General features: G+C 45.8%; 1 protein-coding gene across 3 annotated transcripts in view; it reads left to right on the forward strand.

The window, feature by feature from the left end:
- palm1a (paralemmin 1a) overlaps positions 1-16,591 on the forward strand; it is a 277,402-nt gene that overhangs the window by 130,149 nt on the left and 130,662 nt on the right. For all 3 annotated transcript variants that reach the window (XM_072244277.1, XM_072244278.1, XM_072244276.1), the window contains exon 3: positions 9,311-9,391. In XM_072244277.1, coding sequence (XP_072100378.1) covers positions 9,311-9,391 — 81 coding nt within the window. The remainder of the gene's footprint in view (positions 1-9,310; positions 9,392-16,591) is intronic.

The following is a 16,591-nucleotide window of genomic DNA, read 5'->3' on the forward strand; positions in this document are numbered from 1 at the left end:
GGTCCCTTTCCCCAGCTGTACCAGTCAGGCTATCCACCTGCCTTCCTGTCCTAGAAGCATGAGCCAGTTGTCAATACCATACTTGTTCCAAAACTGTTCCTGAGTGTTAACGTTTTGGAGGATTTATCGTCAGCCCAACACATGGATGTGATCGTGAAGAAGATACACCAGCAGTCTTAAGAAATTTGGTATGTCGCCAGAGACTCTGGCAAATTTCTGGGGATGTACGGTGGAGAGCATTCTGACTGGTTGCTCCACGTCCTGCTATGGAGGCTCCCATGCACAGGATGGCTAGAGGCTGCAGAGGGTCGTAGTCTCAGCAGTTCCATCATGGTGAGCCCTCCTCACCATCCATGGTATCTTCACGAGGTGGTGCCTCAACAAGCTGGAATCCATCATTAAGGACCTTCAACGTCTGCGACATGTTCTCTTCTCATTACTACCATGGGAGAGGAGGTACAGGCGCCTGAAGACCCAGTCTCAATGGTTCAGCAACAGCTTCTTCTTCTCCACAACCAGATTTCTAACTGGTCCATCAACCCACAAACTCTTATTCATTTTTGCTTCTCCACTTTTTTTTTGTAATTTACATTTTCTCACTATTCCATTGGAAGCCATCTCCAATCTGCTGGCTTCTGTGTTTAACTCTGCAGGTGTCAGCTTCAGTGTGAATCACTCACTTGCAGTGACATTTCCACAGCTTTTCCAAGGTGACTGCAGTCCTGGGTTCATTGGGCTCCTGGGTGAACAATGAAGGCAGCAGCATCTGAGAGGACTGACGTCCTTTCTGAACAGCTGCTGACTTCCTGTGGAGGGTTTGCTCACAGGGCTGTGTGCTCAGTGGCGGCACAGGAGCTCTGATAGTCTCCTGAGTGATTCCCACACTGGGCTGCCTCGGGCCTCAGGTGAAGAGCAGCTGAGCGTGGAACAAGGTCAGTGATCCCCCTCCTCACAGACCAGTGTCTCCACTAGAGAGAGGCAGGAGGGCACAGCCCATGCACATGGTCACTGACGAACGATACGATTCTCTAACACATCAGACCCCAGTGTCTCAGATTCTCACAATTAAATGTCTGTAATGTCACAGCCCGGGAGACTGAGATTCAATACCAAGCTCTGGTGCTGGGTGTGTGGGGTTTTCACGTTCTGCCCGTGACCATGTTGGTTTCCTCTGGGTCCTCTGCTTTCCTCCACATCACAAATACCTGCATGTTGCTGTAAGTGTGTAGGTGACAGGTAGAATCTGAAGGGATTTGATGGGAAGAATAAAATGCAAAGGGGAAGGATGTGTATCAAATGGGTGGGGTGCTTGATCAGCACTGACCTGGTCATCTGAAGGAACAGTTTTCCGTGTTCTGTCTCTCCATTTCACCAAAACTGTTCAGAAGCTGAGAGCATATACAATCAGGGCAAGCACAAAGAGACTTTTACATAGCAGGTTCTCAAACTGTCGCCATGATTCTTTCACTCTGTGCTACTACAAATTCCCTGATCATTGCACTTTTTCATCTGGCTGATCAGCGACAGGAGACACCCACTTAAAATGTGGTTGAAATACCCTTGAGGAACCCAACCAGAGAGAACCAAGAGAAGCACAATGAATGTTGGAGACACCCAGAAATATAATTGAGGAATCCTTGAACAAGTTGAATTTGCATCTCTGGTCCCTGGATAGAGTTGGCGACCTTCACGGATCCCACAGGGTGTCTGGAATGGCTGTCAGATCCGGCTCTCTGTACAAGACTGGAGTTCAGACATGCAGAGCAATGTGATTCAGGACTCATTGATCTCAGAGAAAAGATGCCTCCTTCATCCCTTCAAGGCACAAAAAATTACCTGCTGAAGGAACTCAGCAGGTCAGGAGCATCTGCGGAGGGAAATGGACAGTCAACCATTTGGGCTGAGACCATCCGTTCACAGGCTCTAGTTTTCAAAGACATTCGCTGGGAAACGTGGCATTCTGAGGGACCGTTCTCAGTCTAAGTTCACTCTGTGTGGGTGTAGCAACTGATAATTCAGCTTCCTCATCTCGGGATCAGTGCAGTTGACCACAGGTGATCTCTGTCAGAACTCACAGGTTCGACAGAACAAGAGTGGTCACTCTGACTCTTTATTCACCGAGGAATGACTTTACTCATGTTGGCTTCAGTGAAACAGGTGCAGTCATCAAAGATTCCCACTGTCCAGCCATACCATCATCTCATAGCTACAATTGGGCAGGAGTTCCCACCACCAAAATTCAAAAGTTCAAAGCTCAATGTAAATATATCATCAAAGTACATATATATCACCATATACAGCCATGAGGTTCATTTTCTTGCAGGAAAACTAGCTGCATCTTTTCAACTATTCAGTTATTTGTTTAATTTAAATTTTTCTTGTAACTGCTGCATGCATATATGGTGCTATGTGCCTGTGATGCTGCTGCAAATAATGTCCTTGTTTTCATTGCACCTGTGCAACATGTATTTGTGCATGTGACAATAAACTCAACTTACAGTTGAACACAAGGACAAACATGTTAAATAAATTAATATAATTTTTATATAACTTAACAGGTGCAAAATAAACTAAAATAGATATAACACCTCGAGTGAAAGATTGAGAGAGTATAATATATTCCGAGGTAGTGTTAGCCCTTTTAAGGTCAGTTCCAGGCCTGGTGGAAAAGTGACCACTGAGTTTTGGGTCTTCAGGGTCCCGTATCGCTTGCCTGATGGCAGCAGTGGGGAGAGAGCATAGCTGGTTGATGGAGGTCCCTGATGATGGATGCCACCTTCCTGAGCCATCAAGCTCTTGCAGATGTCCTGGATGGTGGGAGAGCTCTACTTGTGATGGAACTGGCTCTCTGTCCAGCACTGTCTGTGGCATCTTGCCACGCAGAGCATTGGAGTTCCCATACCAGGCTGTGAAGTTATGCTGCTAAATATAGAGCTTTATTCCCAAGTCCATGTCTGTTACTGGATCTTGCCCTCATCTGCAAACAGAGCCAATGGCAGTACTAGTGAGCAGATGCTCATGAGCTTCATTGCATTTCTCCTCTCCTCTTTTAACGAGAACATGACCCATTCCGTTAAAATACAAGTCGGGAAATAAAGGCCTGGAAACTATGGTGAGCATCAGAATGGGAATCAGGTTTATCATCACTGACATATTCATGTGATTTGTTGTTTATGGAGGCAGTGCAGTACAAGACACACAAAATTACTGTGTTACAAATAAATAAATTGTGCCAAAGAGGAATAGTGAGTAGTGTTCATGAAGTCATGGACCTTTCAGAAATCTGATGGCGGAAGGGAAAAGACTGTTCCTAAAACACTGGATATGGGTCTTCAGGCTCCTGTACCTCCTCCGGATGGTGGTAATGGGCAGGGGTCTTGTCCCAGGTGTCCTCGTTGACGTGTGGCACCTTGTCGAGGCACTTCTTCTTGAGGATGTCCTTAATGGTGCCGAGTGTTGTGCCCACGATGGAGCTTGGTTGAGTCGATAACCTTCTGCAGCCTCTTTTGATCCTGTGCATTGTAGCCTCCATACCAGGCTGCATACACCCAGTCAGAATGTTCTCCACAGTACATCTGTAGAAATTTGCTGGAGTCTTTAGTGACGTACCAAATCTCCTCAAACTTCAAGTGGAGTGTAGCTGCTGGTGTGACTTCTACGTAATTGCATCAATATTTTAGGCCCAGTGTAGATCCCCTGAGAAGGTGCATTAACCCAGACTAGCTGGTGAAAGGAGTTTCAGAGTTTGCCAAGCCCAAGGTTTACTTGGTATGACAAGAAGTCTATGATCTGAAATAGCAACCTCTTCAAAAGCAAGCATTGTTTAAAAATGCCCTCTTTTCACCTAGGATTCTGATCAGATCTCCTCTCCTTGTGCCTGTATGAGAAATCTAAACCTTATGAGTATTCCACATTACAGATCCTAGCAAAGTAATGCAAAGCTACATGTTCTCTGTCTTACCAACTTTGTCAGAAAGTAAAACTTTTTATCCCACAAGTTTAAGGAAATAGCCCCCTGTATAGTGGTGATGAAACTATTACGGGCTCACGCAGCTCTGTCATATTACTTTTAGTGCATTAGTGTGGCTTACGTTTCAGGCAGTAAATTCTCAGATCATATATAAGGTTCTACTCAGTCTAAGACAATTTCTGCATTTGTTTTAATAGCAAAAAGTTAATACTAAGTGTACAATGGTGCAGTTATTTTTGTGTTATCTGCAAAAGTGAAAGATTGTTAATTCTCAAGAAACTCTTCTGGAGATTTTCTAATGATCCATTTCAGACTTTCATACTAAGCATAGCTAAAAAGGATTTTCCTATTTCTATCCACAAACCGTTTTCCTGTTCACCTTTTAGCTGAACTAAGTAAGACCTTGGTTTCCTTTAATTGTGTGCAGTTCTTGCCGGAGTTTTCTACGAATCCTCTATTGCTAATTTATGGAAATACTTTTGTTTCACTATTATTTGTCTCTGTTTATGAGCAGTAAATCATTCTTATCATTCACATTTCCCCTTCCTTAAGAGCAATGCATGACCACTGTATGTGCAATTTCACTCTTTCCAATATCTCACTTACATCATTAACGTAGGGTCTAACTGCCAAATCGTTGCATGAGTTTAGTTGTGACCGAGATTTAACGGCAGATATTTTATTTGGTGGGAGCAATTAAATGTAATAGGATAGTTATTATTTTCAGAGTAGGATCTTGAAAATGACAAAACAGTTCTTGGAAAAATCATTGTAGCTGTATGCAAAGTCACAAGTTTCTGCACCTTTTGAAAAGTTCATGCTGCAAAGTGGAGGTTGAATGTCCATTCCCCAATTCAGAGAAAATCCAATGTGCCTGGTTCCATTATGCTGGTGGGCCATCCCTGCAGCAGTTCCAGCTCCCCAGTAACTCGGGTGTAGCATGAAGACCAGAATCAGTTGCAGGGTTTGTCCTGCCCTCCCCTGCAATTCACTCCCTATCTGAGCCACGTCTGTCTGAATAATCTTCCCAGCCTTTGTCCCAAATGAGATTCTTGATGCTTTTGTTACTTGTAGTTCTTTGACCTCCTGCTCATCTTTAGCAACCAGGCTAACTCTGCAGGACAACCTCTCTCCAGCACCATGTTTTCAATCCCAAGGGGTAGATTTTGTTTTGTGGCTGCTTTTTAAGATCTGATCTGAGACAATGTCACCGTACTTCAGTTGCCCAGTTTCCAGCACAGGTTTTAATTTCTCTCTTCTTGACCAATCTGAATGTCCCATGAGCCCTCAAAGGATCTCTGCAGGTGCAGAGCCTATTCCTGGCCACGCTTGGTGATTCATTCTTTGAATGAAGCTCTTTGAAGGAGATTTAAATTTGGTAAGGAAACCAATAACTGTTTAGTGCTCTTTCAGATATTGTAATAGAATTGACTCATCTCATCAATTTAACTTTGAGGCCATTCCTGAGCCATTTGGTCAAAGGCTGACCCACCGTTAGGTTGAGACACAGCTCCCTGTCTGACCCTCCTCTTGACAGAGGTCACTGACTTTGATAGGAATTGCGTGGATCTACCCTGCAGTACCGAGAGCCCAGAATATCGTCACTGTGCCTTTAACAGTCATAGAGTGATTCAGCACAAAAACAAGCCCTGCAGCCTAGCTCGTCTGTGCTAAGCAAGTTGCTTCACGGAGGTAGTCTGCATTTATAAGCAGAATTCGTTATAGAAGGCACTTCAAAATCATGCAGTTATTAAACACACTTCTATCTACAGTGACACAAAAATACAAAGGAAGTCCACGTTGAAAAGTACAGAGAGGGGAAAGGAAAAGAGATAACCAGGATTTATTGTTTCCTTGTTAAAATGTTACATCTATTAACTAAAACACTTTTCAAAGTTATTGGCAGAGTTATTAACTTCCAAAAGTAATGGGACACCAACCCTATTTTATAAACTTGCCTTCATCTGAGCTTTGAAAGATTGGCGATCTTTCAGCTGAATGGCTTCTTTCATCTTTTGTGAATCATTTCCCTGCTGTTCAGAGAACTGAACCACTGTTTAAAGAAATATCATCACACCACCTTTTGTGGCCAGAAATAACAGCAGCAGCATTTTAAACCTTTGTCTTTGTAATACTATTGCTGTTATTCCAGTTTGCAGGTGGCCAGACTCTCTCTCAGACAGTGTTTCTACATTCAGTACAGTCTCTGTATATCCCCAACACTGTCCCCACCGCTGAAACCTTCAGCCAGACTCTCAGTGTCTCGTTCTCCTCGAAGGCAAGAGGTGGTGCTTCAAAAAGGCAATATTCATCATTAAGGACCCTCATGATCCGAAACATGCCTTATTAGCATAAACAAGAGAAAATCTGTAGATGCTGGAAACCCAAGCAACACACACAAAACACTGGAGGAATCAGCAGGCCTTTTTCTCATAACTACCATCGGGGAGGTACAGGAGGCTGAAGATGCACACCCAATGTTTTAGGAACAGCTTTAATTAGATTTCTAAACTACTCCATGAATCTAGAACACTATCTTACTCACCTTTGTCACTTATTTATTTATTTACTTGTAACTTACATTTTTTATGTCTTATGCTGTGGTGCTGCCACAAAACAACAAATGTAATGACATATGTCGATGGCAATAAACCTGATTCTGAGGTCTTTTTTTTCCCCCTTTTCCCTACTCTAAGAAGTGGGAGAGACCCTTCAGCCCCTCAGACTTGTCCTACCACTCAGTTTGACATGGCTGAACAGAACCTCGGGCCATTACCTTGCCTTAATCTGACATTCCTTGCTTCCTTTAATCAACAGATTTGATTAATTTCTCTCTCAAAAGCTTTATCGGCTCTCAGCCTTCACCTCCTTTAGTGAAAGCTGGTTTGAGATTTTCACCAGTCCTTGGCTGGAACACAGTCTGGGCTAAATTATAATGTTATCCACTTACCTCCACATTTTCTCCACCAGAGGGTTTATTTTCTGCACTTGCTTTTTAGCATTTGAAGTGCCTCGCCCTGATTGACATAAACCCAAAATTACTGTATGTCACATTTTTATGCCCTTAAGGTCAAAGGTAAAAGCAGGTGATTCAGTAGAATTTCAGTAGCTACAATGACATCGTTCACCTCAATATTTTGGGTTGACAATGCTTGCATTGAATTACATATCTACAGTGGGAATGTTCAAACATCTTTGTTGCTAAGTAATTCTCACAAATAATCTCAGTGCTTTTGAAGACAGAGAGGCAGACACCCGAGATTAAAGATTGTCTCTGAGTACACAATAACTAATGATTGCCTATACCTGTGACCATGTTTGATATGCTGAGTGACAACGTCCATTTGCTCTGCCAGCTTAATCTCAAGTTACAATTTTGCAAATAACTTAGCCATGTTGCCTGGATTGATGCAGGCCAATTAACACGACCCCATTGTCTTAACGCTTGGTTTTTGCATGTGCAAACATCTCATTGTCTCCATTTTGCAAGCCAAATCTAGACTATGGGGCAGTTTAACTTCAATTTACTGACTGCAATTTACAGTAAGAGCTGAATATTGGTTCTTGCTTGAAATAGTATCACCTATATTTACATAACTCCAGAATACTTCCGAACACTACCAGAGATAGTGACCTTTTCACTTCCAAGACTCTGCTCCTCCACAATTCATCCTTTCTGATGGACTGGGAAGTATTTTGATCTGTTTTCTTTTATCCAAATCTTGACTGGCCTTCTGTGCTGCCAAGAAAGTCGAAGGGGGAGGGGGTGATAAGGTGCTGATTTTATTCCTCCCACCCAACAAGGAAGGGGAAAGTATGCAGGTTCAAATGGTGAATGAGACTAATTCCAGTCAATTTCACCCCCTGCAGAAACCGGGACTGAGTCTATGCTCTTGTGCAATCGTGCAGGTGTGATTGTCATGGATGGATGCAGCGGAGAAGCAGACCTTTCAGCCCATTTCGTCCATACTGGGCATCAAGCACTCATCCTACAGCAACCCCATTTTGTTCGCCCCACGTTCCCAAAGCCTCGCCCCAGATTTTACCATTAATTGACACACTTGAGCAATTGACTGTAGACACTTACTTACAAACCTGCAGTTCCTTGGGATTTGGGAGGAAAAAGGATCAGTAGTGGAAATCGATGCTTCACAATGTGTAGATGTTAATGGGTCAGTGCATCAGAGATCCCACATGACAAGACAAGATCCTGAGGCTCCTGGTCGGTTTCTAGTTCATCATAGGGACCTTGACTTTAATGGCCCAACGTTCTTGTCACTCCTCTGAATGAGGCAGGCAAGAAAATATTTAAGGGGAACCTGAGGGGGAACTTCTTCACTCAGAGGGTGGTGTGAGTGTGCAATGAGCTGTCAGTGCAAGTTGCAGATAATTTGTAACGTGGGAGAAATTTGGATTGGTGCATGAGTGAGGGGGGTCTGGATGGCTATGGTCCAGGTGCAGGTAGATGGGACTAGTTAGAAGGTAGGCTGACCTGGACTAGGTGGGCGAAGGTTCGGTTTCTTTGCTATAGTGGTCTATGACTCTATGCTCTAAATTGGGGCTTGTAATGCCAAAAGCTGTGCTTAGTTGGGTGAGGAGGGAGAGATATCTGTGACTCAGGAATCAGCTCCTGTTTTGTGAAACATAGCCCTAACTCCTCCTGATACCAAGCACTCACTGGAGAGCCAGTTGGACAGCTACTTGGTCCTGTGATTCTGAATATGATGAGGTGTCTCACTTGGCTCACTAACTCAGGAATCAGCTCCTGTTTTGTGAAGCATAGCCCTAACTCCTGATACCAAGCAGTCACTGGACAGCCAGCGGCCAGTTTGTTCTGTGATTCTGAATGCAGTTGAGCTGCCTCTCTTGGCTCACTCACGTAACTGAGAACATAAAGCAAAGACAGCCCAAGCCTGGAACGGATAACAGTGAGAGTTGTAAATCTGGTGGAGGTGGGGTTGGGGAAATCTCACACCTGCACAGTACTCCCAGTGAAAGTCCTACCACACTCTGAGAATATGAGAGGTGGGATAGGAGTTGGAGATGGGTGTATGAGGGAGGGGATGCAAACGCAGTTGCGGCTGGAGTGAATACAGAATGTTGGCTACTTGGAATTTAATGTAATTCACTTCAGATCTACCTCAGCGATAGTGCCTAACCAAAGAGCAATTCATCCTCTTCTTGGTGAATCTCCATTGATAAGGTTCCCCTCCCTGTATAAAGAGAGTCTAATTAGATTGCCATTTCAGTTTAATGGAGATGGGATGTGGAAATCAGGAGGAAGGGAGAGGAGACTTGGAGACACTTCCAAATTAAGCTGTTTCTATCTCTTGTCCCCAGGAGAAGAGGAAGCGGCAGACGGAGATCGAGAACAAGAAGCGACAGTTGGAGGATGAGAGGAGGCAGCTGCAGCACCTGAAGGTAGGTCTCTCCTCCGCAATGCACACACCAGCTGCCCTCTCACAAATGGTGCCACAGGCAAGCCCTGGTTATCCTTTCACCGGAAGGCGTGTGCAGTCCTCACCTTTTTGGACCAACTTGGTGCTACTTCATTGGCACCGAGCCACAGATTACTGAGAAGCTCCAAATGGATGGATTGATTGTTGCTTATAGTCACGTATACCCAGATACAGATCAAATCATTAGACAGTGCATTGAGGACGAGCAAGTTAAAGCAGTTTCAAATGAGGAATAAAGTGTAACAGCTACAGAGAAAGTGTAATAAAGGTAAACAATATGGTGCAAGATTATAATGAGGTAGATTGTGAGGTCAAGAGTCCATCTTGTCATATTAGAGGACTATTTAATAGTCTTATTAGAAGTCCTCGAGCTTGGTACTACATGGTTTTAGGCTTTTGTATCTTCTGCCTGATGGTGGGGGTGGGGAGGGAAGAGAAGATGTCTGGACTGGGTGAGGTCTTGGATTATGCTGGTTGCTTTACCTAGGCAGTGAGAAATATAGACAAAGTCCATAAAGGGGAGGCTGGTTTCTGTGATATGCTGAACTGAGTCTACAACTCTCTGCTGTTTCGTGCAGTCATGTGCAGAGCAGTTGCCACACTAAACAGTCCTTCACCAGCCAGCATCCTGTCTGACATCAGCAGTCTTACCCAACTGAAGTAATTGCATGGAAGATCTGTCCTGTCTTTCTGTATGGGCCATTTTGTAGAGTGGGAAGGTTGGTTCTGTTGCCCTGAATTGACATTGAAGCATCACTTTCGTTGATCTGTTTGCTGTACCACTTATTAATTGTCTATGTGAATGCAGTATCTTGAGCTGTCTCTGTGTTTATTATTTTGAGATACAATGTGGAACTGACCCTTCCAGCCTAACGAACCACGGTGCCCAGCAGCCCACCTATTTAGCCCTGGCCTATTCACAGGGCAATTTCCAACGACCACCTAATCTACTAACTGGTATGCCTTTGGACTGTGCGAGGAAACCAGAGCACCTACAGTAATGGGGAGAATGTAAAAACCCCTTACAGACCTGAAGTCTGAACTCCGACACCCTGACCTGTAATAGCATTGCGCTGACCACCATGCTACCCTGGCACCCCACGGTCTAATCCAAACCCCGTCCTATTCGAAAAGACTGCACCTCGAAATGAGGATTAGAAAGGAGTGCTTGGAATCAGGCAGTATGCTGCCTGACCTGCTGAGTTCCTCCTGCACTTTGTGTAGGTTGCTTCTGGTATGTCTGATGTCTCCAATTTCGTGTGACTCCAAAGAGATGGGGCTGCTAAGGTTGAAGAAAAGCTCAGAAGCAGTGTGTGTATGCACCACCCAGCTTGGCAAACTAGAAGTATCAATCCTCCTGCTGGGTGCAATTAAAGTATTAATGGCTCGATCTCCAATGTGTCCCACTATTGCCCAGCAGTTAAAGGGTAATCTCCTAGACAACATTGTAGGTAGTTATTGACATAGTGAAGGAACTTTTTCCTGTCTTTAGGAATGCACAATTATTACTTATAAGGGTATTGGGGTGTCTCGAACAGAGGGTTACTGTTACAAGATCATGGGGCAATCTTTAATAACTATGATGCTGCTGCAGAATAGATTTTCATTGCAGCTGTGCAGACATGTATTTGGTGTATATGACCATAAACTTGACTTTGACTTTGATGGCTGAGGTGTGGAGGAACTTTTCGCTAAGGATTGGTGAATCTCTGGATTTCCACTCTGAATGGGTGTGGGAGGTTGGACAATTGGAAGTAGATAAACGTTTGTTAAGTTAGGGACGTGAGGGATACAAGGAGCTGTCAGAGGAGGAGGCAAGATCAACATTGAACATATTGAATAATGGAGCAACACAGCACAGAAACAGTTCCTTTAGACAGTCCCAACTCGTACATGCTGACCAAAATTACCATTTAAGCTAAGCTAATATGCCAATGTTTGGCCCATAAGTCCTGTCTAACCATGTAGCTGATCAAGAGTCTTTTAAATGCGACTGTTGTACCTGCCTCTGGCAGTTCATTCCTTATACCCACCATCTTCTGTGTGAAGAAGTTGCCCTGAGGTCCCAGAGAGTTCAGTGATGGACACTGCGTGAAGGACTCGACAAACAGCAAATCCATCTCTTCCCCACTTGAAAATCCACCACCTCACCAACACACAGAAATAAGGGACGGGAAAGTTCCATTTTATTATTGCTACATCTGAATGGTATAAATCCCTCTCCACCATTCAGTACATCCACAAGGAGCACTGCCACAGGAAAGCAGCATCCATCATCAGGAACCCCCACCATCCCGGCCATGCTCTCTTCTCACTGCTGCCATCAGGAAGGAGGTACAGGAGCCTCAGGTTCCATACCACCAGCTTCAGAAACTGTTACTACCCTTCCGTCATTAGGTTCCTGGACCAGCGGGGGTAACTTCACTCACTTCAACTCTGAACTGATTCCACAACCAATGGGCTCACTTCCAAGGACTTTATAATTCATGTTCTCAATATTATTTATTTATTGTATTTTTTCAATATTTGCACATTGGTTATTTGTGGGTCTTTGTGTGTAGCTTTTCATTGATTCCATTGTATTTCTTTGTTCTGCTGTGAATGCCAGCAAGAAAACGAATCTCAGGGTAGGATGTGGTGACATATACATATTTTGATAATAAATTTGAACTTCGAACTTTGATATATGGAGATATGGTGAAAAGCTTTTGTATACGTGCCACCCAGATGGTTCATTCGATACATTAGTACACTGGGGTGACACGAATGGAAAAGGAAAATGGTTACAGGGAAGTTTTAATTCAGGTAGGCAAAGTGCAAGTGCCATGCCAAGGTAGACTGAGAGATCAAAAGAGAAATCTGTTTCAGAGTCTTGTAACAGTGGCACAGTGATACATGTTCTCGAGCTTTTATATCTTCTGCAGGTTATGCATGGCAGGGGTCGAAGAAATAATGACCAGAGTGGGAGGGATCCTTGATTATATTGGTTACTTTCCTGAGGCAGTGGGAAGTGTAGGTGGAATCAGTGGAGGAGACACTGGTTTTTGTGATAGAGTGTGTTGTGTTTATAACTTACTTAAACTCCTGCAGTCGCAGGCAGAGCAGTTAGAATACCAAGCTACGATGCATCGGGGTAGAATTGTCTCCATGGAGTATCTACCAAACTTGGCGGGGCTCACTGGGGACAAGCCAAATTTCATGAGCTTTCCTTGGGGAGGACAGGAAGGACACTCCTGAGCCTGTGCCCAGGAGGTGTCAACGTTCCTCTGTAAACATGAAAGAGAATTCTTGCCCCTAGTCCACAAGCAAACTTAAACAACAATGTTAAACTTACCACTCTGCAAGCCTTAGTTCCTTCTCCCTCTGGGAGAAGCCATCACAGATCATCACTCCCCACCACACCAGCTCACAGGTTTAGACAGCAGGTTCAGGCCGGTGCAGCTTACAGTTACATTTATAAAGGACCCTAGCAGCTTAACACAGGCACAGAAAACAACAGGCGCTGCTTGACGCCACTAGCCTGTTCCAACGTTTCAGAAACTCTTTGGCTGACCTGGTTTTGGTACCAACACTTTTCTACCCAATCCCCACAAACTCTGGTACCCTGTAATCCTAAACATCATCACAGCTTTCAGTGTACCTAATTGTTCTGCTTCCACAGTCTTTCCCCAACCACCCCTCTTTCCCTTCCCCTCTCTGTGCCTTCCTTCCCCTCATACTCAAGTAGATCATGAAACTATAGAGAACAGCTCACAGTGTCTATGCTGAACACATGGCGAATCAGGTATAATGGCTGTGCGGTTAGTTACACTGGCCTCTCTGGTCCAACAAATGCTGCAAACAATTTGTCTGAAACATTTTCTTGTGATCACAAGACCCTCTTGGACATTGGTAAGTACAAAATCCTCTACATTTAGTGTGTTAGGTGAGCCTGATGGCAGAGGAGCTACGTGAACTCAGGTTGTTGCACGGACCAGAACATTATGCCACACACCATCTATTGCAGCCACCCAGGAGACGAGATGCCAGAGGCGGTACAGGAGAGAACAGAGGTTGGAATCCATGTTGGGTTGGGTGCTGGCCCCTGTGGGGCAGCCCTCCTGTCAGTGCTGCGCTTCAGTGTTCGCTCCCTGGAAGATAACCTGGATGGCCTCCGTCTGCAGCAAACCCAGCGCCATCTGTCTTCAAGCCATGCCACCCAGGGTCTTGCGCAAATATTATTTGTGATTGTACTGTATCGGACCAGTACGTGCTGTGTGTGACTGTGTGTGATATCGGACCTGTACATGCTGTGTGTGACTGTACGTGCTGTCAGACCTGTACGTGCTGCGTGTGACTGTACGTGCTGTCGGACCTGTACGTGCTGCGTGTGACTGTGTGCTATCGGACCTGTACGTGCTGCGTGTGACTGTACGTGATATCGGACCTGTACGTGCTGCGTGTGACTGTACGTGCTATCGGAGCTGTACGTGCTGCATGTGACTGTACGTGCTGTCGGACCTGTACGTGCTGTGTGTGACTGTACGTGCTGTCGGACCTGTACGTGCTGTGTGTGACTGTACGTGCTGTCAGACCTGTACGTGCTGTGTGTGACTGTACGTGCTGTCGGACCTGTACGTGCTGTGTGTGACTGTAGGTGCTGTCAGACCTGTACGTGCTGTGTGTGACTGTATGTGATGTCAGACCAGTACGTGCTGTGTTTGACTGTATGTGCTATCGGAGCTGTACGTGCTGTGTGTGACTGTATGTGATGTCAGACCTGTACGTGCTGTGTGTGACTGTATGTGATGTCAGACCTGTACGTGCTGCGTGTGACTGTGTGCTACCGAAACTGTACGTGCTGTGTGTGACTGTATGTGATATCGGAACTGTACGTGCTGCGTGTGACTGTACGTGATATCGGACCTGTACGTGCTGTGTGTGACTGTACGTGCTGTCGGACCTGTATGTGCTGTGTGTGACTGTACGTGCTGTCGGACCTGTACGTGCTGCGTGTGACTGTATGTGCTACCGAAACTGTACGTGCTGTGTGTGACTGTACGTGATGTCGGACCTGTACGTGCTGTGTGTGACTGTATGTGCTATCGGAGCTGTACGTGCTGTGTGTAACTGTATGTGCTACCGAAACTGTACGTGCTGTGTGTGACTGTATGTGATATCGGAACTGTACGTGCTGCGTGTGACTGTACGTGATATCGGACCTGTACGTGCTGTGTGTGACTGTACGTGCTGTCGGACCTGTATGTGCTGTGTGTGACTGTACGTGCTGTCGGACCTGTACGTGCTGCGTGTGACTGTATGTGCTACGGAAACTGTACGTGCTGTGTGTGACTGTACGTGCTGTCAGACCTGTACGTGCTGTGTGTGACTGTATGTGCTATCGGACCTGTACATGCTGTGTGTGACTGCATGTGATATCGGACCTGTACGTGCTGTGTGTGACTGTACGTGATATCGGAGCTGTACGTGCTGTGTGTGACTGCATGTGATATCGGACCTGTACGTGCTGTGTGTGACTGCATGTGATATCGGACCTGTACGTGCTGTGTGTGACTGTATCTGCTGTCGGACCTGTACGTGCTGTGTGTGACTGTGTGCTACCGAAACTGTACATGCTGTGTGTGACTGCATGTGATATCGGACCTGTACGTGCTGTGTGTGACTGTACGTGATATCGGAGCTGTACGTGCTGTGTGTGACTGCATGTGATATCGGACCTGTACGTGCTGTGTGTGACTGCATGTGATATCGGACCTGTACGTGCTGTGTGTGATTGTATGTGATATCGGAGCTGTACATGCTGTGTGTGACTGTACGTGCTGTCGGACCTGTACATGCTGTGTGTGACTGTACGTGCTGTCGGACCTGTACGTGCTGTGTGTGACTGTACGTGCTATCGGAACTGTACGTGCTGTGTGTGACTGTACGTGCTATCAGACCTGTACGTGCTGTGTGTGACTGTATGTGATGTCAGACCAGTACGTGCTGCGTGTGACTGTACGTGATATTGGACCTGTACGTGCTGTGTGTGACTGTACGTGCTGTCGGACCTGTACGTGCTGTGTGTGACTGTACGTGCTGTCGGACCTGTACGTGCTGCGTGTGACTGTATGTGATATCGGACCTGTACGTGCTGTGTGTGACTGTACGTGCTGTCGGACCTGTATGTGCTGTGTGTGACTGTACGTGCTGTCAGACCTGTATGTGCTGTGTGTGACTGTATGTGCTATCGGAGCTGTACGTGCTGTGTGTGACTGTATGTGATGTCAGACCTGTACGTGCTGCGTGTGACTGTATGTGCTACCGAAACTGTACGTGCTGTGTGTGACTGTACGTGCTGTCGGACCTGTACGTGCTGTGTGTGACTGTATGTGGTGTCGGACCTGTACGTGCTGTGTGTGACAGTACGTGATATCGGACCTGTACGTGCTGTGTGTGACTGTACGTGCTGTCAGACCTGTACGTGCTGTGTGTGACTGTATGTGCTATTGGAGATGTACGTGCTGTGTGTGACTGTATGTGATGTCAGACCTGTACGTGCTGTGTGTGACTGTATGTGCTATCGGAGCTGTACGTGCTGTGTGTGACTGTATGTGCTACCGAAACTGTACGTGCTGTGTGTGACTGTACGTGCTGTCGGAGCTGTACGTGCTGTGTGTGACTGTACGTGCTGTGTGTGACTGTACGTGCTATCAGACCTGTACGTGCTGTGTGTGACTGTATGTGATGTCAGACCAGTACGTGCTGCGTGTGACTGTACGTGATATCGGACCTGTACGTGCTGTGTGTGACTGTACGTGCTGTCGGACCTGTACGTGCTGTGTGTGACTGTACGTGCTGTCGGACCTGTACGTGCTGCGTGTGACTGTATGTGATATCGGACCTGTATGTGCTGTGTGTGACTGTACGTGCTGTCAGACCTGTATGTGCTGTGTGTGACTGTATGTGCTATCGGAGCTGTACGTGTTGTGTGTGACTGTATGTGATGTCAGACCTGTACGTGCTGCGTGTGACTGTATGTGCTATCGGAGCTGTACGTGCTGTGTGTGACTGTACGTGCTGTCGGAGCTGTACGTGCTGTGTGTGACTGTACGTGCTGTGTGTGACTGTACGTGCTATCAGACCTGTACGTGCTGTGTGTGACTGTATGTGATGTCAGACC

Source organism: Mobula birostris, chromosome 26 (assembly GCF_030028105.1).
Source record: "Mobula birostris isolate sMobBir1 chromosome 26, sMobBir1.hap1, whole genome shotgun sequence".
NCBI lineage: Eukaryota > Metazoa > Chordata > Chondrichthyes > Myliobatiformes > Myliobatidae > Mobula > Mobula birostris.